Source organism: Symphodus melops (genome assembly GCF_947650265.1).
Source record: "Symphodus melops genome assembly, chromosome: 22".
NCBI classification, from domain to species: Eukaryota; Metazoa; Chordata; class Actinopteri; order Labriformes; family Labridae; genus Symphodus; species Symphodus melops.
This window is the reverse complement of record NC_136712.1, coordinates 6,498,199-6,523,216: the sequence shown is the minus strand read 5'-3', so window position 1 is coordinate 6,523,216 and position 25,018 is coordinate 6,498,199. Positions and strand designations below refer to the sequence as shown.

At 42.1% G+C, this 25,018-nt stretch overlaps 2 protein-coding genes across 6 annotated transcripts in view; one reads left to right on the top strand and one right to left on the bottom strand.

The window, feature by feature from the left end:
- The window catches only part of cacna2d4a (calcium channel, voltage-dependent, alpha 2/delta subunit 4a), an 84,873-nt gene that overhangs the window by 27,091 nt on the left and 32,764 nt on the right, over window positions 1-25,018 (top strand). The window lies entirely within an intron of this gene.
- lrtm2a (leucine-rich repeats and transmembrane domains 2a) overlaps window positions 349-25,018 on the bottom strand; it is a 26,268-nt gene continuing 1,598 nt past the window's right edge. Inside the window, exons 2-7 of the mRNA XM_079335672.1 lie at window positions 19,093-19,288; window positions 7,686-7,912; window positions 6,880-7,005; window positions 5,826-5,914; window positions 5,389-5,546; window positions 349-4,189 (exon numbers count right to left, since the gene is read on the bottom strand). Coding sequence (XP_079191798.1) covers window positions 3,666-4,189; window positions 5,389-5,546; window positions 5,826-5,914; window positions 6,880-7,005; window positions 7,686-7,912; window positions 19,093-19,171 — 1,203 coding nt within the window. The 5' untranslated portion in view covers window positions 19,172-19,288 and the 3' untranslated portion in view covers window positions 349-3,665. The remainder of the gene's footprint in view (window positions 4,190-5,388; window positions 5,547-5,825; window positions 5,915-6,879; window positions 7,006-7,685; window positions 7,913-19,092; window positions 19,289-25,018) is intronic.

The window sequence follows — 25,018 nt, the reverse complement described above, 5'->3', positions numbered from 1 at the left end:
AAATTAGACCGTATTCAGAAGAGCCATTATCATGACGGATTTATGCTCTTGTTCAACCTCGATGTCTCACAGAGTCGTGTTTTCTTTTTTTTTAACGACAGAAAAAAAAAGACGTGTACGCAGCAAGTCATTTCACCCACTCTTACATTAAATATTCTTAAAAAGGTTTAAATCAATGTATCGATCAATGTTATACGACTACATTTCGATGTGCACATCTAAATAGTCAAGTCAGGCTCCTGTTTTACCCGAATGGGCTTCAAATATCAAAAATTATTTTGTGTTACAAATCATTTTGGAAGAACATGTAGTTGCAGTTTTTCAAAGGTTTTCCATATACATTTGACATAAGTGTGATATGTTTTTATTGAAATCAATGCATATTGACCAAGAAATGCTTCATCATCATCATCATCATTGTTATCATCATCGTCAGCATCACAATCATATCAATAACACAACACACCGTAGATCTCTGGGTAATCGAGTCTCTGAGACCCTCAGTCATCATGGCTGCTGCAGCTTCACATAACAAACTAGAATTTATTATAATTAGTCTTTACACACAGAGGCTATAGGAACAGGTTTCAGCTAGCTAAGATACTTAGCTACCAACAGCACAAGACCTGCAGACCAGGGAGATGAAGGGACAGTGTTCCTGGAGTCACAGACAGAGTTTAGCCATCGACTTTATCAGCTGCTGCTGAAATTCATTATCCCCCCCCTGTAAGATACACGTTTATTAAAGTTTACTACATGTGATACTTGACGATTCAAAATGTTAAGATAAGTGGGTATCTCAATTATTTTTGCTTGCACAGCTTCTCAAATGCTTCCCATTACATGATTGAGGTGACTGAAGTGCTTCTGGACACATTTTTAATGGAAAACTAGATCATCACTAAATTTAGGGCGAAGATTATAATGGGCCAAGCTTGATCTACAAGTGCATCATGAAAATCCCTGCAGTGCAGCGTCCTACACATAATATTCCTAAGTCACTGTTTTGATGCACGGAGTCGTTTAATGTGGTAGGTCTTGAGATTTTCATTATTTAATCAAGTCGTTAAAGCTCTTAAAAGCTTCTTCACCTCAAAGAGTTTCAAAGTCTTCAGGACTGGACTTACTAAAGAAAATGTTTGCTGCAGAAATAATAACCAACTTGATTACTTTGGAAGGCATCATTTTGTAAATGTTGTCTGACATCTTGACAAGGAGAATGATGGCAAATATATTCTGCATAAGTGCAAATGCTTTTTCTTAATTAAAATGAACGACACGATGAAATATTATTTGTGGGGGCATCGAGTTGATGAAAATCATTCTATTTATTAAAAGGTTACTTTTCACCGACTTGACACCTTGATACACTTCATAGTCTGGGCAGCAGTATAAACATCTCAATGGCCAAACTCTTTCTATGCCTCTCCTCGAAACTTCACCAAATACTCAATACAAATAAACGACAAAGAAACAAAGATTACAGAGATATTAAACCCTTAAACAAAGACAAAAAAAAGTCATCAACACAACAAAAGACATCATGAAAACAGTCACGTCAAAAAAGGGGGAACTCTGGGCCAACACACCATATTAGAGACTAATATATTCATATTTATCTGCATCATACCCGGGTATAAGATAACACACTAGTTATATAAGTTTCTCTTCAGCCAATTCACATTTCAGAGTTCTACTGTGGAGAAGCAATATGCAATGAAAGCCCAGTTTTTTGGATTGTTTCACACTGAGGACACAAATACTGATTGTTAAAGTGGCTGTACATATTCAAGGCAAAAATAAAGATAAGTATGAAAAAACGATGTAAAGCAAACAACCTCTTTACTTGCGAGAGTGCCAAACAAACAGATTCCTCTCCAAGAAGTGATGACTACTAAGTTTATAACAGAAGGACTCTTTGGCAGTGACACAATTGAAATGTTTCGGTGACACAACTTCCATTGCATATTGCTGACCATTCAGGAAAGACATCATCATGGGAGAAGGGAAGGATGGTGGGAAAGAAAGGAGGTGTTTATCTTTAAGGAAGCGTGAAGAACGTTCCATTAATAGCACTCGATGGAAAGACGAATGAAGAGATAAAGGGATGAGGAGGAGGAGGAGGAGGAGGTGGGGGGGGGGATAGCAGCGACTTTCTTTTTCATCCCTTGTTTGTTATCATCCTTCAGGGTGAATCGTCCATTTCAGAAAGAAAGAAAGAGAGGGTGAGGAGGAGGGAGAGGAAGGCCAGAGGGGATCTGATAAGGGAAATAAAGTGCAGGAGTCTGAAGTTTGTAGTCCTTAGATGTTTTTTGTAGTCCTTGTCAGGAGACAGGGTTCTCTGAGATAGTGCTTCCATGCCATTGTAGCAAACATTCACCTATGAGGGGTGAATTCAGTCTGAACAAAGAAAGCAAAGTCTGTGGTCCTTTTTAGAATCCCAACAATTTCATTAAAACCGTTGTGAATAATTTTCCTGAAGCGGCCGAGAAAGCTCCAAGTAACACCAGAAAATGAGTTAGCTTTTTTTTGCCGTGAGTAGAGGCTTTTGATCCATCCAGATACTGATCATAATCATTAAACAAGCATTGAGTAAGCAGGAGTCCTTTATCTGAGCAAAAGTGACACAGCAGTTTGAATATTCGGTTCCCCTTTCAGCAGTTTGACAGTATTCGATGTCGAACCTCAAACACGCTTCCAGAACGTGTGAAGGATTTTATTGGTCCACATGAGGTCCAAAGAGAAACAGATGTGGTCCAGATCAATGAGAAAAACAAGTATGACTGTTACCTCAGATATTTTAGCGCTCCACATAGAATCATGTTGTCAATCCGAATAGTTTTCAGTTCATATTTAGCTTCCTGGTCAAGTCTTAGTCCGTGCGTTTTCTCTCTGCTAGAGAGTTGATGACATCGCTTTCTGTTTCTTTCAGAATATTTCCACTATAAGCTGTTTTCTTGGACACCTGCAGTCCGAGTGAAAGTCAGAGGAGCTTTAGGCTAGACGAGGGTGAAGGGATCAGGGATCAGGGCTCCTGCTTTTTGGAGGAAAAACTGGCTTTGTAGTGGTTAAGGAGGAGAAAGATGGCAAACAAACGCCACTCTTGTCTCTTACCTTATTATCCCGACAGATTTTCTACTCTTCCAATAAACGTGAATATCGATCATATACAGACTGCTAATCCCTGAAAATTCAATCCAGTGCTGTAATAACTGACTGGTCTTTCATCATGAGTTTTAAACGATCTTAAATGATGCGTGAGGCTAGAGAAAGGATCAGGTATATGTTTTTTCAGTCATTATAATCTGAAGGTAAGCAGCAGCCAAGTGCAGCAGCAGGTTATTGAGAGGTGAGTTGGAGGGATGATTGCTAACAAACACTGCTGTGATAATGGCTCCAAATTGAGGAAAATCCAACAGCAGGGAAGGTGCGTGTATGTGAGGGAGTGTGTTAGATTGGGAGAAGGTTAAAAATAGAAAGCGGTCCAAGAAAGGAAAACAAAAAAACAGGAGTATGGTGTCATTTTGCGAGTCAGAAGGGGAGATGCAATAATTGTCTGTGTGCATAAAAAACAAGCCATTCCATCTCTCTCCCCTTTGAGCCCTTTTAGTTTTTTAGTTCTTTCACCCTCCGATACTCCGACCCTCCTCTGTCCCATCACTCCTCTAGGCAACAGACGAGATCTGTTTTTCCTCCCTGTCGTCTCCGTCTCCCTCTCCGTCTCCCATCAGCGGCTGCCTCTTCTTTAGCTCTCTCTGGTACTTTGCCATCAGCGAGGCGTAGATGCAGCCGTAAGCCGCCGCTGCGACCATCATGATGCAAACGATTCCGCACACCACGCCAGCAATAACCACTGTGCCGATGGCGCGGCGCACGCTCACAGGTCGATAGCGTGCGCGAACGCAATCAGCCGGGGCCTCGCCACCACCACCTCCTCCGCCACCTGCGCTTGAAGAGGAGTCATCAGCCGTATTGCTGTTGTCAGAACTTGGTGTTGCCCCACTTGGGCTTAGAGCATTTCTGCTGCAGGGAGGAACGCCTCCTTGTCCCGAACGGGAACCGTCCCCACCGCCGCCATTTTCATCCTCCAACTGGAGGCAGTAGTTGAACATTTCCACCGGAACGCCACGGATGTCTCGCCCACGCAGATCCTTCGGCAGCGTGCACTCCACGGCATCCACCTTCCCCCCTGATGGAGAGAGAAAGAAGTGCAGACACAGGAGGACAGAGAGAGGTCATTTATGAAATGCCTTATGCCTGTAAAGTGCTTCCAATTAACTGAGACATAGAAAAAGACGGAGAGGGGGCTGGTTATACCAACACTAGGATGAGTCATACATCACTTAACACACACACACACACACACACACAGTTTGCTGTTCCCTCTACACTAAGTTGGAGATAGCCTCGACTAAGCTCTTCTATAATTCATGAGATGACATGCCTAGCTTCAGCACAGCTCTGGTGTATGTGTGGAAGACAGAAAATATCTGAGTCACTAATTCCCACAGGCGGCAGGAGAGTGAGGGATCTACTTTGTTATCATCATATAGTAGTCCTCCTGAGAGGTCGTGTTTCAGAGAGCCACTGATCTGCACACTCAGATACTTACAGCGAGAACTAAAGGAAGGATAATACGACGGCAGATTGGAGAACGTGGTATTTAGCCGCTACATGCTTTTATCTCAGCGTGTGACTAAAGAATCAACTCTGCAAACAGAGCTCCCTCTCCAAATGTCTCCAAATAACCCAGCTGTGTGTTCTTGGAATACTTTGATAAAGTCAACTCAGGCTGCTTTCACCAAGCATTTCGCGCTTGTTTGATGCTTTTGTCTTCCTTCCTTAAACACACATTGTGCATCACCTACCCTTTCAACAGCTACTGCCATGCGCGAAATGTCTCCTTGTAATTTTCTCTGCTTCTCACATGATTATTAAATTATGCCGTCAGCCGCGTGTCATTCTCCTGAACGAGCTGGAGAGTCAGAGCCCGGAAAGAGCAGACGGGAGCACAATGAGGCAAACAGGAAAATGATGCAGAAAAGAGAAGGGATGCCTCATTAACGGGGCGGGTGAGGCCCGAGGCGCTGAGGTGAATGTAGATTTTTACACACGAAGAGCGAGTGGAGACCAGATGTGGTTACCTGATGTAATAACAGCCTGCGGAGACACGTGCATTACACACACACACAGTACGCATAACGAGCGTGGTAATGTGCATTCACACGCTGATGCAGCTGTCGTAGGTGACTGCAAAGCACAACGATACACTGATAGAGTCTCTAACCTAGCTTTCCCAAGGTGAAGTGGCATTCTCTCATCCCATCCCCTTTAGAAATCAAACTCTCCCTTTCAGAGCCCCGACGACATCAATCAAACACACTGTACCTCTGTACAGCAGCCACTCCATCCAGTGTTTGAAATCGCGGAGGTTGCAGTCGCATTCCCACGGGTTGTGTCCCAGTTCCAGGTGTTGCAGGTTGGCGAGTGGCTCAAACGCTGCCCTCTCCAAACCGTGAAGTCTGTTACCCGCTAGAGACAACCACCTATGAAACATTTAGAGTACAGTATTTATTGTCTTGACTCCAAGCGAAGAGATGTGGCACTGATTTAAAATACATCAGGGCGGCCTCTACAGCTTGTCTAAGGGGAATAATTCCTTATTCTGACATACTGAATTTCAGTGTAAAATTATATTGATGATATTTTAAGATAATTCTACAAAATGAGGATACAAAAATGAAATAAAATAAAAAAAACAGCATAAAAGTCATTCATCTTTCAGTGAAATGACAGTGAAATGAAAATGTGTAGATTGTGTCTACCTGAGGCTCTGCAGCTCATCCAGCACCCCCAGAGGGACAGAGGAAAGACCATTCAGAGACAAATCCAGACTCTGGAGACCCCCTAAACCCTGTAAAAATATATTCAACAAGGTCTGTGTTAAGCAAACTATAGCTCATATTATATAAGACTCTTAAATGTACTTTTCCCTAAACTCATATGAGTTTTATTGGCGTCGTTCACAGGAGTACTGCTAGCACCACTTGATGGTCTAATCTTATTTAATTTAGGGTCCCAAGTGAAGTCATGACAGAGGCTTATCCTGCTGACGGCTTTGGTTCAGATAAAAGTGGATAAAAGTGTTGAGCAAATGGTTTATGACTAATTTATCACCTGGATGGGAGCCCAGACATGTATATCTACTCAGGTTGGCTTCACTCCTGAACAGAGTCTGCAGAGCGTCGCCCAGGAGTTGAAACAGAGTATCAGTTGGGGTGTCATCATCCTTTCTTTGTTCAAATAATATTTCCCCCGATTGGCTGATCAGGGTTGTTATCGCGTCCCAATCTCACTTCCAACTAGGGATGCAACCATTATGGACTTTGACATCCAGATATGAGTCTTATAAATAATCCAGATTTCACAATTATCCTGATTATGTTGTCATTAATTTCAAAACGTTACTAATTTACAAACAATAACGCAGTAATCAAATATCTAATATCTCAGATGCTGCATAAAGTTTGTGTTTTTTGACACTTAAGCAGAACTTTTTTTTTCTGGTAGGTTTTTTTGGGGCTCTGTCTTCTTGAATAACACATCAGTGCAGCAGCTTGCTCAGTGGACCAACACGCCTGAATGTTGCCTTTTACTGCTGACTACTCCCCAATAACAGCCACACCAGTGGAGCGTATTGCTAATGACGAAGCGAACATTATGACGAGTTGAGAGCAATACGTGACACACATCAAGAGCACGTTTTGAGACGAACATTTTATAGTGCAGTGGAGATTCTTAGCTGGAGCACTGTTGGGTCTCATCCTTCAAAACTGTAATTTATATGAAACATGATGTTACATAATCCACTGTGCCTACCTGGAAGAGTTCTCTGTCCATTCCTGTTAGTGAGTTGTTGTGCAGAGTCAGTCGAGTCAGGTTGGACATGTCTCTGAATAATCCGGCTGGTAAATTATCCAGGTAGTTATTAGAGAGGTCCAGTTCCTAGAATGAACGAACACACACACACACACACACACACACACAAAACGTTTTCACTCAGGGGCAAATTAGCATTTTAGACAGTTAGCTGAGGATCTCATTTAAAAGTGATCTAAGAAAGGAGAGTTAAATCAAAGACTTCCTGCTCGGAGACTTCATGCATAAAGTCTGGGAGTCTTAAAAATGGATTAAGTGCTAAAAACGTTTTAATTCACATTTTATACTTTAAGCTGACAATCCTATAAAGAACAAGTTCTGTGATTGGAAAAGGGTAAAAAAAAGCAGCTGTCAGAAAAGAGGTCAAAGGGGCTTTAGATACCTGTATTGTATTTCTGAAGTAAATATTTACTCTGAAGTAAGCATAAAAAGTCAACTGAAACAATGATTTTAACTAAAGAGCTCAATCATAGTGTATTGGATTGCATGTGAAGATTATGGCACACACAATGCTAATAGCTTTAAAAAAAAAAAAAAAAAAAGGATGCAAACTTCTTCTCACTTCTCAGACCGAGAGTTGAGGTTGTCCGCAGTTCATTCAATAAACTCAACATACAGTCTTGCTTATTTTCCTTGTGGGAATTGATTTTGCGAGTTTACAGTACACAACAGAGAACGGCAGATGCAGTCCAATACGGTCAAACTGTTATACTGTGTAAAACAAAAAACACATTTTTGCTGCAGACCTCCAGTGAGGAGAGGTTGGCGAAGGCAGACGCTCCCAGCAAAGCCAGCTTGTTGTTGGCCAGCAGGACGGATCGGCTCCCTGGGGGCAGGAGGTGAAGGGGCGGCAAGGAGGAGAGACCCCGGCCCCCACAGTCCACCAGGCCGTCTGAGTAGCAGAGACAGGGAGGAGGGCAGGAGGAGGCTGAGGGCAGCAGCAGCGCCAGGAGGCATAAGACGCAGAGAAAGACTAGAGGAGGAGAAAGACTTGATTATTTTTGATTTTTACGGAGAATTATGTTTGCAGCTGGGGAAAAAATAGACTCAAAAATAGAAGGCAAAAGAAACACAGCGGTTCCTCGAGAACCAAAAAGCAGTTCCCTAATGCTATTTAAATGCTGCAATAAGATTTATCTCATTTTATGCTACAGAAAGATTTTATTCATGGTTGTTAAACCCTGAAAGGCCAAACATTTTGAGAACAAAATCAGGGCCAAACTGTTCCTTTGTGTTTGTGGCCTTCTCTGCTGAGCCACAACTCTTTCATAACAAATCCGTTTTTGTGTTTTTTCTATTGTGTCCGGATTTGAATTCTCTTTGTTTTACTGCGTACTCTATATTTTGTTTGCAGCTCAGTAGCCGAGAGACACTCATGAGGGAAATCCCCTCTGCTTTATTTCATTTTTTATCTCATTGTTTTCCTGCCGACTGCGTAGTCGACTACCTCCTCTCATTATTTTTCTTTCTTTCAGTTTCCTTCTTCGGTTCTGTTTCAAGTCGACTGTTTCCCACTCTCTTTTTAATTACATTGTATTCATTCATATTCAGTTCTGCTCCTTCTTTGTCTTTATCTGGATCAAAAAAGGCCCCCTCATTCATTCCGTTTCATATTTATTTGTTTCTCCGTCTGTCAGTCCTCGTCCATGCCTCTCTCCACAATGTAATTCTCTCTCGTGTCTTTTTATCTTTCTCATTCTCCTTCACTTCAGGTCTCTCAGCACTGCTCTGTATTCCCTCAGTGTCTCGTTACAGTGGCTGACTTTGTTTCCATTCAATGGCTTATCAGCAAGACTTAAGCTTTATCTGTTTTAAGTGTGTGTGCGGGCATATGCTTGAGCATGTGTGTGTGTGTTAGGCACCAACAAAGCGTGATATTAACAAAACTACTCAGTCTAAACTCCAGACTCAGACACAGCACTTTTTTTGCTTCCTGAAAAACCTTGTGTGCTTCACCAGCAGATTTCATCACTTGCATCATCTGCATATTATTAGCATCTATTTCTCAGCGTGCCATTGCCTTTTGTCACACTATGTCTCACCAGCTCCCTGTTGTTGTGTTCTCTCCTTCTGATGCTCCATCTGTTTTCTCTATTTTGCTTTCTTTAAATGATCTCTCTCCCTCGGCACATTCACAGTCAAGAAATAATTCCCTTTCACCACACATATTGGCTGTCTTGGTCTTATATGATGAAACTCTGTGAAATAACCCTTTACAGCCCGGTCCACATTGAACTTTGTTTTCTTTATTAAAAAAAAAGAATATTAGAAGATAGGTGTGATTGCGTTATGAAAGTCACATCATTCCTTCTAAGTAACTTTACTTTCCTCTGGGTATCTGTGTCTCATCCCTTATGAGCCTTGAAATCATGTTTTATTCCCTTTAAACAGGTTATGAATATATTTTAGGAGAGGAGAATCTGTAGGAAATTACAGCTTCACTAGTGGCTAGACTTTGAAATTATACCCAATTAATGATGAATGAGGAGTGATCCATTTAGAATGAAAAGGAGTGCTAAATGATTCAAGGCGCTTTAAGTTATTATAGTAGGAAAGAAACAGGTTGAAAATTATTTAATCAGTGTCTTCACTTTATTTCGGTGTCTCAGTGAACCATAACAGCATGGCAGTCAGCACACACAAAAGCAAGATCCTGAGACTGACAGCTAAATGGAATTCAGTCATCAATAATCTATAGTTGTTTAGCTCGCCTTAAATGTTTAAAAAAAACATCTTCTGTAATGCCATATTAGTCAACCTTCTTTGGAAATGTTGCCTTTTTTTCCTCAAATGTAATCAAATATTGTTTGTGAATTGGCTAAAGCTATGCTAAAGGTAAATATATGGTTGCTCAATCATTAGTTTATGACGTAAGTGCACCAAAACATTTTCGATGGAATATTTTGACCTTTGGGTAAAACATTGAAGAAGTCTGAAGTACAGTATATACAACTGGTTAGCTTGTTTCATAAAACGGTCCCAGCTAATTCAGTATCATTGTATCCATCCTTGCACTTTGTTGAAACCATGAGAAAAGTACATTGTAAAGTTCTTATAGGACACTCCGACATGGGTTTAGAGATAGCACCTTTTCCAAACACTTTGTACCTGCCAGACAAGACATGACCTCCTTCAAACAGGACACGGCTTCATTTCACATTCTGAACCAAAAAGGTTCATAAGAGGGGTAGCTGGATGAACTCCGTCCTGTTCCTGCATTGGTTATCCTCTCTGCTCCATCCTACAGTATAATCCTAATCTCCTGGAAAAAATTAACTTCACGACATAAAAAGTGAGAAATGGACAGATTTGAAAGCATCCTGAAGCTTTTTGTTCCGGTTTACTTTTTAGTGAAATTTCCTCAGAGGTTCAGTCTTTTCCTGAAGCAGCTCCGTGGGACTCAGGACGGATTTGGCTGCACAGTGACTGTGAATTTCTTCCTAACAGTTTTCAAAAGGTACAGTGGTGCAGGAGATTTGTGCGGACAATGTAGCTCAGAAGTAGAAGCACTGTTATACAACTGAGAGGAAGTGTAGAGGTAGAGTGAAATTTTGTCTATTTCTCTGCTGCTCTCTCATATCATGTCGAATTTCAAATTGTGGTCGGCTTTCTGCACGGTGTGTCCTCCAGTGTACGCACTAGAGGTTTAATTTTTCAGAAATATTCATTTTTTTTACTCACTCTTTCTTTCCTCTATCTTCACCACCACAACCCCTCTCCTCTTTTTCTATTACCGTTGGTTAGAACTCACCCTCACCTCCCTCCTTCCTCCCTCCCTCTCTCGGTGCTGCAGCCTATCTTCCAACATTCATGAGTGGTTTTAGCTTCTCTCGTGGAGGAGGTGGTTGTTGTTTTGGCTTATTTTAGCTGCTCCAAATCCTCTCTCTCTCTCTCTCTCTCTCTCTCTCTCTCTCTCTCTCTCTCTCTCTCTCTCTCTCTCTCTCTCTCTCTCTCTCTCGCTCTCTCTCTCGCTATAGCGCTTGCAGCCAAACCAGAAGGAAAAAAAAAAGTGTTCAGCCACACAGTCGGAAGAAGAAAGGGAGGTTCAGTCCAAATAACTTTAAGTGGTTCTGTGCAGTTTAATTCAGTCCAAACAGACTCCGGACTGAATCTTTTATAAGAATCCCCGAACACACGGAGTAAAAGCGCTGACATTTTTGGCAAATGTAGGCTGGCAATGCTCTCAGCGGCAGGAAACAAACTAAGACACGGCATTAAAATGCAACAGCATGTTGCTGTTTGATTGAAGCACGACTACTGAGGCAGCCCAGTGACTGCCCATCAGACTCCAAGCAGAAGCTTTAACAGCAATCCAAGATGAAGTAATATTAGTTGGATTAAGAAAGTGACATTCTTGCTGCATTAATTTGATATTGTTTACTTTAATTTTTTTCCCACTTTCTAAAGGGAAAATAGAATTGATCTTTGTGTACTGCAGAGGAAGATGGTAATAAGCTAATGATGGGTGAAGGGGTTTTAATTTACTTTTATTTTTTCAACCCCTGTATGTATGTGGCACATTATTCAAGCTAATTATAATGAGTGTTTATTTAGATTGTGTTCTTTTGGTTGCCTTGTCGGGGAATATTTCTACGGTTGAACAAGTAAACTTTCTTTTCAGCTGGATGGTTAATTGGCATACACACGTCAACAGTTGGTGTGAGTCTGAAGCTATGAAAAATGTATTTGCATGGGATTTGGTTCAGTAGTAATTAGCTGTCGGTATGTGTTTGCAGAACTTTCTGCATATTTACTCCCTCAATCTTCACCCAATTGGAGGATTATTTTCAGGCTAAGAAACCCACATATCCAAACTGACAAATTCTTGCAATCCCTCACAGGAAAATAAAACTCATTTCTGCCATTTTTCTGTCATGTGACACTTGTCGGCCTCTAAATTGTGTTTGACTCGGTCTCCTTGGAAGCACTGCTTAACAACACTGGGGGCCTCAGCTGTCTCAGTTTATATCCATGGGCCCCAGAGTGTCACTGGACCCAGCTATGAAGTCATCGCCACAGACACTGATGTCACTTAGCACAGTTACATGTTAGTAGAGGCCAAGCCGTTTTCCATGCGTATAGACAGGCTCGCTGCTATCTTATTACGAGAGAGAGAGCAGCTGTTGTGCAGCACGCTCACATGACGCTCCTCTTCACCCTTAAATGTTTCACATGGTCGTCTGTGCACAGGTTTATCCTTTCATCGAACCCCTGTGACTGCCAGCAGCAGACACTTCTGATGCAACATGAAAGGAAGCCTTTACTTAGACACACAAAAATACATCCAATGACTTTCCTCAGTGGAAACTGTTGGAAAGCATAAAAACATGGAGTGGAATGATGTGGTCCAATGAAAAAAGCAACAATCAAACTAACGTTTTCTAGTTCTAGTTTTTCCAAAGTATTGATTTTTCAGCTTTCTCATATTTTATTTAATATTCTTTTTCTTAGACATTTTAAAATGTTTCTTGTATTTTTGAAGACTTAGGCCCGAAATATGCTCAACGTTAGTACCAAACGGACACGTACACGTTCTGATTGTCACTCGCATTGTCTTTGCTTGTACTCGCAAAGTCCAAACGTAACATACGTTTCTTACCGGAGGCCTCCTGTAGGGGGCAGGCACTGCAGCCTATGTCGGCACCGAGGGCAAGTCCGATCTGCATCCAACTGTTCAGGCAGGCATGTTTGTCCCAATGGAGTGGCTGGGTGATGTCATATGGGTGGTTATAATCACGCACTATGTCCATGAAACGCTCCTCGAACATAATTGTGTCTTGCTCCACCATTTTTAAAATGCCTCCCGCCTCCTATGCTCCTATATGCACGTCACCCGGCAAACTTCCGGGGAAACCATAGAAACCAGCGACTGTATATATTACGCCCACAAGCACCTCTAGCGGGAGGTGCCTCGCGCATTTTGGTGCGACCACCAACGCCAGGTACGCAAGTGCGCATCCTGCGTTGGCGGTTGCGTATCTAGCGTTGAGCATATTTCGGGCCTTACTGACTTTAACCATCAAAACACTTTGTGGGTTGTGAGTTAATGCTGACATGATACAGTACATCTCCTTACATATTATTCTATGACTATCCTAATCATGATCTTCAAGGCTTAAAGTTTGGTTGCGAAGGTGGAGTTAGCTTTAACTGACATTAAAAGCCGGGCGTCCTCACTGCTTTGAGCAACACTTTGAGAGAATCCAACAAATGTGTGACGTTTAATTTGAATGAGCCTGTTCTTCTACTGAAACAAAGTCGGCATCATTAATCTGAGGCTTCATGCTGCAACCCAACACTTCAAGTCGTTAGCAGATGGAAAATGACCAGCTTGTGAGTGTGCATGCGTGTATGCGTGTTGACTGTTTGTGTGTTTGTAACTCTATACTATCTCTCTTTACCACCACATTAGTTCAACATTGATAAGGCAATGCCGTGTTACTGTGGCGACTGATTGGTGTAGACGATGTTCAGAACGCTGTGGGAGATATTGTGCTAAACATCAAATCCCACCATTTAACCCACATGATCTCCTTTTCTCTCACGCACACAACCTCTGTGCCCGACTCTCAGGCTCAGGCGGCGTGAATAATCCCTTGCTCACGACAACTTTCTCACACACAGACATCGCAGCATGTGAGGATAAGTGGGAACGCGGTGTGAAGGGGTTTAGGCTGCAGCCCTGCTGACGGTGAGGTGACCAAAAAGGAGTGGTGTTTTAAGAAAAAGCTTAGTTTTAGATTTTTCACATCTTTTGTTTTCCTCCTCTTTGTTTACTTTTTCTCCCTCGTTCCTCCTCCGTCCCTCCCTCCTCCTCCTCCTCCAAGAATTCTGCTTCAATGAGACTGAGAGGTGTGTGTGGGTAATGTGTAGGCCGATCTGCCTCTCTAATTTATGCTATCTGCGCCAATTTGTTGCAACACACAGACAAAAGCACGGCCCGTGGGTAGGTATGACATGCACAGACGTCTTATGCGATAGTGGCTGTTAATTAGAGTGACGAGCGACGGAGAATACAAAGAGAGGGGGAGATAGAGAGTAAGGAACAAGGAGGGAAAGAAGTTTAGGGGAACAAATTAGAAACAACGAGTCGTTTAGGGACACGTATTTCATTTCACAACAGATTCTCTTTGACTGATATGGTCTTGCTGTCCTCTGATCAATCAACTGGGCCTCCTTCCAAGGCTGTATGCTTTCAGAAAATGAAGGACGCTTCGGTTCTGATGTCACATCCTCGTCAGTGGGACCAGAATAGATTATACCTCGGACGTGTGACCGGTTGTATTATAGGCCGACGTGTTCCTGAAAGGGGATTTATTGACAGATTTGATGGATTTCAGGTGTAAGGCTGTCGTTTAAATGCAATACTTTTTTGTAACTCGTGTTTTTTTATTTTGCCCTTTTACTTGTTGAACTACTCAATTCTCTAAAAGGGAGCCAGATGGAGGTGAGGTGGTGTCTCTACATTTAATGTTAGACTTGCTCGTACGTTGTTTGAGATCTGTTATCTTCATAATTGGATGCCCTTTTCCCGAGACTTGTGGAGTGTTAACATAGACAGATTGTGCACATCTCCAATGGCTTCATTGTCCACGACCATTACCATCTATTTTCTATCATTACTTGGTCAGGAAAGTTTTATTTTTTTCAGAGGACTGGTCCTTGTGATGATTATCATAGCAGCACGACAACCTCACTCTGGAACATTCTGGTCTTGTTTTGAGTGTATAGCATCTCCAGCAAGTGCTGAACTTGAGTGCTGCTGATGGGGGGGGAGGAGGGAGTGGATTATCCAGATTTATCCCTGCCAATGTCCTTTGAAAGTGGGACAGAGCACTGTGTGTGAGTGAGCTTCCTTTGGCAAAACACAGTCACACCTGCACCGAATTAAACTGTGGTTAAAAAACAAAACAAAACAACAGAAACTTGCATGTTTGTCTTCGATGTTTAGCATCACTCAGTCGAGCACAGCTGGAGCTTTTTCAAGGTCATCCCTGCCGTGGACTTCGAACTATCTCCCATGCAGCTGCATTCAAAACGGAGATTACATCACAGCCGCAAACTTCAACTCTGGGAGAACAAACATTATGAGCAGCTGTCACTTTTCAGGTCAGGGGTCAAATCCACATCTAACAGAAGATTATATTCCTGTGTTCCGAGAAAGATCAGTCCTATAATGCTTTGGTTTCATGGCGGGAAATTAAAGATTAAAAAACTAAATTGCGCAAGTTCCCTGAAATGCTCGAACCTTGATGATTGGTCGTTATATCTTTATGAGACCTCTTGAAATAACCGTCAATGACATCAAAATAGCTATTGATTACATACTTCAATTTGCCAGATGCTTTCTGTAGTCTGCCAACAAGCTGTCGTTGCGGTTTCTGTTGAACTCCTGGTGTCATATTACACAGTGTGAAGGGATCAGGCTCTACTCCAAAATGTAATTCTACACAAACACTGTGTCATACTGCTGGGGCTTCATGCCAACCAAACCACCCCTGCAATGTCAAAAGGGGCCACCTGCTGCAAACAAAGCAGTGATATTTGGCTTGTTTGGTCCAGTTAAAAAGCTCACCAGTTTCTACAAAGAGTCTCAATGACATGCGCTTTTCATACAGGGCACGCATTATATACATTTCATCAGAAGAACCAGCAGCTTAGCCCTTTTAACTTAGCATGTCAATGACTGAACCTCCTACCCAAAGATCAGATATAAAGATACAAAAACCTCTGACACAACGTTCAAACACCAAACAAATACTCAGAGGCCTTCAACACGCTTTACTCTGACCTTCGCAAAACGTGGGACCGTGTTTCTCAGGTTCGATGGTAACATTCTAATTTTCAGTGTTGGGAGCGTGGTCAGGATTAGAGGAGATGCTGTTCGCCAGCCTCAACATGTTTTTATTTGTAGGCTGAGTCATAGAGTCTCTGGACGGGTTGGCCTGCAAGCTTTGGGCAGATCTCTAATTGGTTGAGTAGTTTAGACTTTTAAAAAAAAGTGCACCATGTGGTGTTACAGTACTGCAGGATACTGAGAATCAGAGAAGGAAGAAACAAATGACCACACGATGCTTTGAACTCATTGTCACTTAACGTGATTATTTATTTAGCAACATGCTAGCAGCTGCAGGTGTATACAAAGTACTTCAGTCTCTTCTGTTTGACACCTGGACTCTTAGCACAATGCTTCAGTCAAAGTGACTCTATAAAGGCTCCAGTCCAAACCACAAGTCAGTGTATTATTTCTCTATTTACACCCAAATCCTCCCTCTTCTCGTCCCCTCTCCCTCTCACTGTCCCTGTCACTATTTTGATTAGAACCTGCGTTCACTTAATCTGGCGGTTTATAGTACCAGGCTGCAACAAGGTGCATAAACACACACACACACAGCACTATCAGATAAGCTGCAGAGTGTGTTTGTGTGTGTGTGTGTGTTGTGAAGTGTGAGATGACACAGTCTGCTGGGATGGCGGGGGCCTCGAGGCACCATATGCTCTCTGTGTGAGTGTCGCTCCGAGACCTCTCTGTTCTCCTCTCTCAACTCTCCTCCTTCTTTTCTTGCTCTTGTCTTCCGCTTCAATCTTTGGTCTCACATTTCCAGCCTCTTCCTCCTCCTCCTTCTTCTCCTCTTCCTCCTCTCCAGTCCCGACTCTTCACATAGTTTGTCTCACTTCCTGTGTGCGCGCCTCTTTCTGTCACTCACACTTGTATGTCTTGCACTCTACAGCTGTTCGCACTCTTTTCAGGCTCTTATCGTCTTTTTTTTTTCATCCCGTCATGTTTGTTCTTTGCACTTACACTAGACTTAACTCATAGTTTATTGATAAAACTTTCTTTACTTTGTTTTATGGGTTAGTTATCCTGTAAGAACGTGGCGTGGAATGGACAAACAGGAATCCTGCATCAAATCCTGACAAATATACATTTCATGTCCACTTTTTAACAGAAGAAAAGCAGATTCAAAACAGGAAACCTTTAAAGGTGTTTTTAAAATAAATGAAAACCTTCATACATATAATTCATAATGAGACGGTATTCCATCTCATCTCATATAACATGAACCCAAAATACAGATTATTTATCCCTAAATGTGATTTTTGGGGCTTTATTATTTTAAAAGTATTTTTCCTACATGTGTTCCCCCCCCCCCCCCCAACCCCATGGATGAAAAATTCATTTTTTTAATGAGAATCTTGCTTGAAAATGAAAATCTTGTGTTTAATTGTAAAAGCATCGCGCAAGAATTAAACCCTGGACTAATTTAAGTTGGTGTTTCAGTTGAAGAAATGATAGAAATGATGCTTTTGTGATGCAGGCGTATTCAAAGAGTTCTTTTCCCTCCCACTGTTTTACAACATTTCATCATATTTGCACTTGAGCTCCTTCATTATAAAGCCAACACTGGCTGACGCAGATGAATACCAAGTCTTCTTTTTCTTATTGATCTGTTTCCTGTCAAATTTCTCTTTACCTCTGCTGATTAGAAAAAAAAAACTTTAATTTGTCAATTTTGCACAATACCTGATAATTCAGTGTAAACTCTTCAATGTGCTGTCTGTCAAATCCCATAATTCAATAAACGTCATCAGTTTTAGAAGAGAAACACATCCTCGATGGTTTGAACTCTGTCACTCTCAGCACCGCAGCCTGACATATTCATCGGCTCTGATTCGATGGGATGTCTCAACCCTTTTCTAGTCTTCTGACATCCCTCAGATATTCGACGCACGTTTTGTGTGCGACTGTGTCTGTGACGGTGCGAGCTGCGATGCCGGATGACAGAGACCGGAGAGCGCTCAATCTATGCGAGGAAAATGCAGAAAGACAGTGAATAGCAGAGACGAGAGGAGGAGAAAACACCTGTTGTGAAAATGTCTGCAGCAAATAATATTGAATTGAATCCAAAGAGAGAGAGGACTGCTTTGGTTATATTGTGTTGGAGTTCTGCCAAGAAGGTAACTGCATGGAAAGAAAGATTTAGACTGAAGAAAAAGTTTTGTCAAGGCTAATGGAGGATATTTTTTTAAAGGCTTTTGTAATACTGTAAATGTAATATTTACAGTGATGGAACATTGGAGAAAAAGCTCAGGAAGTGAAGCTGACAATGTAGTTATATTGAACTGAAATGAATGCAAAGATGAGTAGAAGGTTTCAGAAAAGCTCGAGGATGGGTGAAGAGATAGTGAGGAGAGTGTGGAGGTTCTGAAAGAAAGTGTTGCCCTGTTATTTAGTGTTACACAGCAGTATGCGGGGGTGTTTTGGCCAGACATCTCTAGAGCAATAATACCTCGCCTGGAGAAAGACAGACTTCCTTGTTCGAACGGTCTCTTCCTTTTGTAAAGCTGTCTATTTACTGCAGAGATCGCGGCTTTGTGTTCACGTGTGCGGCCTGGTGTCATGTTCGAGGTGTGACAATAGAGAGAACGATGGCAGAGAGGAGCTTTCATGTTTGCCTATTAACTGGAGAAGAATCTGGAACCTCTCCGAGAGCACGATCCATCCATACACACGTTACACACACACACACACACACACACAAGGGAGGTACACATCTGTCGTATCTGTTGCTATGCCACCCGATATCTGATGGACTTTTTTGTTTTGACTGAGTGTGCCGGTAGTGTAGGAGAAGAGAGGAGGATTATTGGGGGGTAAATAAGACCGAGAGGGAGAGGGGAGAAGAGACTAGTGAGGAAGAGGAAGTGAAAAAATAAAAAAGATAAGATAGGGAAAGGGAAGGAAATCATTTAAATTGTAAAGAAAAGGGAAAGGAAAACAGAGAAAGGAAAAGCAGAAAAATAACTTGCAGGTTTCTTCCCATCATTCCCTCTGATGCTTTTATGTCCATAGACTGCTGGCTGTATTAATACATACAGTAATGTGGCATTTCAAAGGGGGGGGGGGGGGACTGGCACGTAGCCCAGCATGCTCAGTGCCCTTTTCCTTTGTTTGTGTGCGCGTGTGCCTGCATGCGTGTGGGCACACTAACATTAGTAGCTGTCATAACAGACAGGCCTCTTTTCATGTGTAGTTAGGAGCACAATGGATAGTTTCAAAACAGAGCAGAGGTTGAGTAAGAATGGAGCAACATTTCTTTTTCTTTTTTTTTCTCCTCTTTGTTCATTTCGTGCCTCATTTTGTCGACTCACCAGGTCTGGTCAGGTTGCGGTTGGTAGAGCCCGGCGGGGGCAGGCCGATGCCCCCGGGGGGGTGGATGTGGGGGGGCATGACACAGAGCTCTGCTGCAGCCTTCCTCTGTCGGAGGGGCGGGGCTATGAGGGCGTCAAGCCGCCATGCCTGCAGCCTCCACTAGGGCGGCTACTGTGAAGAGCTACACCAAAACACCTGAAGACAGAGGAGCAAAAGATGAATGAAAACAAGTTTTTAACAGTTGAATATTTCATAGTGACACACAACAAATGTGCACATAAACATGCATGCATGGGCCGGCAGTAATGGAGTCTAAAGCAGAGACATCCGTGCATGGGTTAAATTCAATAAACATGAGTGCATTTAGGTTTGTTTATTCATGCCTCTGTGTGCATCTGTATGTATCCAAAACAACTCATAGTATTTCAGAAGCATGAATTACAGACGTGTATGTCACTGGCACTTTATACACAATCATTTTGGCTTTCCCACAGACAGACCCCCTACTGCTACTGTCTGGCACCGAGACTGACTGAGAGAGACAGTGGGGGACAAATTGAGCATAACGCGGGAGGAGAGAGAGAGAGAGAGGAGGGAGAGAAGGAAGGAGATGATGAAGCATTAAGGAAGATTCAGACAGAACACAAACAGAATATGGAGTCAAAATAAGGACAAAGACTTCAGTGTGAAAAATGATGAAAGGAGACGTGTGTGTGTGTGTGTGTGTGTGTGTGTGTGTGTGTGTGTGTGTGTGTGTGCGTGCGTGTGCGTGTGTGTGTGTTACTGCCAGACTTCACTTAAGCTAGGCAGAAAGGAGCCGATGATGGTGGACTGCTACAGACCCTCACTATTTAAATCAAGGTAAAGTATGTGTTATCAAGTACCCAAAACTCTTTAGGAAGATTGTGTCCAACGCACCCTTTAATGATATCAACGTTGACATTCTGAAGTTATTCACACGCTCCTTCTCAGTAGATTTGTTTAAAAATCAAGAAACTTGTTCAATAAAGGAAATGAACTGTAAAAGAGTAACGTAGGGCAATTAGACTGAGAGTTTCACAAGAGGGTTGAAAGGCACAGAGACCTTCTGAAAACTCTTTGTTTTTCACATCCTGTAACTATGATATATTTTAAACTGCTGTTTGTTGCTGATGCAGCGATATCAAAGGACATAAAACTCATTTTCTCTTGATGAGGAAGGTAAAATTAGGACAGCCCACTCCAATCACAGGAGTGAAATGAAATACACCCCTTATGGAGTGAAAAAAAAAAAGACAAGTGTCCTTTAAACTGTCGAGTCAGTGGAGTGAAAACGTTTTTTATACAAGTGGGAAATTACCACGGGAGAGACGGCTCGTTCAGACCTCAGTGCCACATGACTGGTGCGCGCTGTTGACTCGCACCCCAGGGCCAATCAGTGTAATTTTGAAAACACTGGAGTGCTGCTGTGAGATGCGTGTTTTCCCAAAGTGTCATCAAAATGCAATCAGCTGGGTGTGAAATATGGCACTAATCAGATTAGGTTTTTGTTCAATGGTTTGTTTTGTAGGGGAAAAAAACAAAGCAATGACACTTTTTGTTATAGCTCATTTGCCCTACATTTAAATTGAGGTTTAAGTGCATTCATATAATGCACGTTTAAACTCACTTGCCTAGCTTGCCTAGCACAGAGTATGTCAACATGCTACTGTATCACATTATAAAGCCATGTTGAGAAAAACTGATCAGAAGGATCAGGTGAATACTTGCAATAAAAGGAAAAGGAACACCTGCAGATGTGAGATTTAAAAGTCAGTTATTTACAGCTCCTCTTATTTCCAGTAAGAAAGAAACTGGAGCAGAAGGAGGAGGAGAGAGAGTGTGCATATCGAGGAAATGAGAAGAAAAGAGACATTGATGAAAGGATAAAAAAAAATAAAAAATACAAGGAATTAGATGCTAGAAGAGGAGCGGTGCAACAAACAGGACATTAAAATTCTCCTCCACGGCCTCGTCAGTGTTTTGATGCTTGTGCATGTTTCGAGTAGGAGATTGTGTTTCTGCGCCCCAGTGGTGCTATTTGTGTTATCATTATTGCCATTAGTACCTGCCAGACACTGAGCGAAACATAAAACACTCGTCTAATCTACCAGCTCTCCTCTCCTCTTCTTTATGTCCCTCCTCTCTCTCTTTGTTATGACCTTCATCCTTCAGCCATAACTGCTCCCTTCAATCCTTCCCACCGCTCCCATTCCATCTCCCTCTCTCGGCGTCTTGTTCACTCCTTGACGAGGGAACGCAGGCATGTACCGCGGATATCCAGCAGATGGATTTTCCTGCATGTAATTAAAGTCACATTAGGCCGAGTCTGCTGGGAAATTTCAGTTGTTCTTTTTCGAAACGAGCGAATGAGCTTCATTTTGAAAAATTCAGCAGCGGAGATAAGAGTTGGGAGGGATCTCAAGGAAGTTAGGCAAGATTCCCATCTCTGCTGTGCATGTTTTCTCTCAGTCAGCTTGTCAGTGTCACTCAGTAGAATTATTTCATCATTTATCTGCATAAACAGAAAGAGGAATCGTTTTTCTCTGACTTTTATTATTTCCATGCTTTTTTACTCAGTGTCGAACACCATCCAAAGCATTCCTCACTCATGGAGATGAATGCTATTTTGGTTTTGCTGTACTTGTTCGCTACATTAAATATTTCAAGCTGTGTGGAATCAATGTTTAATTCCTGTTTCAGCTCTGGGTTCGTACAGTAAGTGTTGCTGGGTTGTTTTTTTTGCATGCTGGCCATTTGTCAAATGATTCATGGCTTTGTTTGTGAGTGTGTTTATTTATTTTTCGGAGGGAAACGGTTTTGGCGAAGAAGCTGTTACACGCTTGTTACTTTACGAGCAGAAAATCATTCACTTGTTTTGAAATGTTTTCGTCTTGATACAAAATCATAAAAGGCGCTTTTATGGCCCGGGTACTGATTCTTGTGTGCTAGCCTTTCATTTGCAACCCATTGTTGAATTATTCTCAAAATTGTCATTTCCAATCGAGTGGGTGAATAAAAGAGAAAGGTGGAAATACTGTTGGTGCAAAAAAAAACTGCACAACAAAAACTCTAAATTTCTGAATTTGACGTCTCTGTTACAGTGGAGTTGTCCTTTAAGTTCAGACGATGTCATGCAGGTGTAGCAGTCACCCCTGCAGCTGTGTCATCACCTCCCATCATGTTAAACTGGTGCCGTGCTGGTATCCAGTCCATCAGGCTATTCTCAGAAAGCTTTTTTTACCAATTTGACCTGGACACGGCGGCGGTCCTCACATGCTCCTATGGACACAGTTGCCCACACACGTGTAAATACTTGGGTGCCTGCATGTTCAGGGTGGGGTGTCATGTAACACCTCTTCCCCTCCCACGGCTCCTCTTCCTCCTTCTCTCCTCTTTCCACCCTATTTTTTTCTCCCCGTCTATTAATTCCTCAGACTGTTTCCTGTCCATACTTAAGCTGGATTTACACTCCTCTGGGTGATGCGGAGGCTTCGAGCAGAGTACTGACGTGCATTACCTCAAAAATGTAAGCTCACACCTGAGGGCTTAGATAACAAACAGAGACCTCCAACTGTGCTTGGTCAACTCTGCTGCTCGTGTACTCTCCCACATGTTTGTAATGCTTGTTTTATTAAGCAATGGTTAAGCAGGCTCTTATGTGTGTATAATTTCTTCTGTAGCCAATCCTCTTCCAGTGCAAGCTCTATGTCTCAGAGTAAGAATAAGAATGCACACATGCTTACTGTAGGTTTATGTTAATTTTGTGACTCAGTAATCTGCAGCAGCTAGACAAATTTCGCTTCTCCGGTTCAAACACTCCTGTCACGTCTCATCTAAGCATAAACAAGATAACCTAAGGCATCAGCAGGAAAAACCTGGGAAAAAAAGGAAACATTTAGCATTGTGTTGATGCTACAACAGGGAACAGTTGCGTTTCTTCCTACATGGAGACGTCTACTGCAGGACGTTTAAAACATCGAGCAGAAGTTGAAAGACCGCTCAAGACTCAGTGTCTTATCTTCCCTTCCTGTATGTGTGTCCATCTCTCCTTGTTTGGAGATGAAATCACCTGCACAAAAGGACATGTACCCATGTGTGAAGGTAAACGTGTGTGTGTGTGTGTGTGTGTGTGTGGCCCCTGAATGAGTGACAACACAGCTGTAAACACACCCAATCTTTCACCTTCAGCTCTAGCCTTTAGTCCCGATTTAAACGCACGCTCATATAGGCTAAACATACATTCAGCATTTAGCAGAAGATGTTTTTTTTATTCCAAGCCTTATTTAACAGACCTGCCAATCAGAAAGACAGAGATTTACAAGAATAAAAAAAATTAAACAAGCTGAAAAGGTGCCATTTATACCTGCAGTTTGGTCTTCATAAGCTTGCATTTCTGTGGTGTACTGTGTGTGTGTGTGTGTGTATGTGTGTCTGTCTGTCTGTTACAGTGCAGGTTGCAAACAAAAGCAGAGAAAAGCAGCCAAGCGCCCCTGAATACATTTTTAATGGTTTTGGTACATAGGAGAGGGGAGCCATTGGGAAAAGACGACACACATGTATGTAACAACACACATACAAGCATGTGGCGAAAGCTTGACAGATAGAGGAAGCTATGTGCTGACAGGTATGTGGTGAATAAATGTGTACTGATATACAGTTACACATGCGTGTAGGTGTACTGACAGACGCTGAGCATACACAGTTGTTGTACGTGACCAAAAACACACGCATGTTAAAATATAAGTAAAACACAGCGCACAGGTGTCACGCACGATTTAGGAGCATAAACACAAACAGACAAAAAAAAAAAAAAAAAACCTTGAAGATGTTTTCAAGTTTAAAATTGACACAATTATATATTTCTATTTCAAGATCATTCATTTGTTCAATCACATGAGTTGCACCCATATTGGAAATGAATTGCCTAACTGTTTTGCAAGTGCTGTCAGAGGAGTGTCGTGTCACAATAATAACCATGGCGCTGTTTTAAAGCAAGTGTTGTTCTCTCCATGTTTGTGAGAATGCATCCACAGAACTGGACCTTCAGACAGTTCCCATGCCTAATGTGGGGAAGCACATGAGCCTTGAAGACATTAACATGGAGTGCACCCATTGTGTTACCATATAATCACAGTGCCGCTCCTTCAAGTTAATCAGTCTTAAAATACACCTTCCTAAATTTAGCTTACAGTCTACAAAGTGTTTTAGAGCAGGTAACAAAAACAGCAGCACACCTCTGAGTGCGCTCCAGACTGTAAATCAACAGGACCAAGAGTGATGGAAGCTTTTAAATGGATCTCTACATTACATAAGATACTGTGAAGGTTAGATAAACAGGCCGGTAAGAAAGATGAAAGTGCAGGCAGTCAAACAAACTGACACAGAGATGCTGTGGTCTCAAATCTGTAACACATGACTGTCGCTCTTTCTTTGTTAAATTGCTTTATCTGTGAACTTTTGGAAGTAAAAAGTAACAAAATGATCCAACCAACGCCTCACGTTGTTGTTAGTGCAGCTCACGGAGGTTCACTTGTTTTTTAAAGCTATACTTTGCCATACTTGTCCATTTCCAAACAAGCAGATCAAGCTAACAGAACGTATACGTTGGCCAGTGTTTTGAACATGATTCGGTATAAAAGTATGGAGCCACCAAAACTTTGTAGTTTGACATATTTGCTGGGTGAGCAGCTTTCACTGTAATTCATGGACTGGCAATTCCTCATCCGATTTCGATATATATGTGGGAGCTTCGTCTGACAGATGATACCCGTGCCAAACAAAGAAGGAACATACTGGTGCTGAATATAAACTAGCTAATCCAGCTCCATGGAGCTGCATGAAAATGTTTGTTGATTCACTTCTGGACTAAAAACCTTACATTTCTCTGGAGCGTTTTGTGCTTAC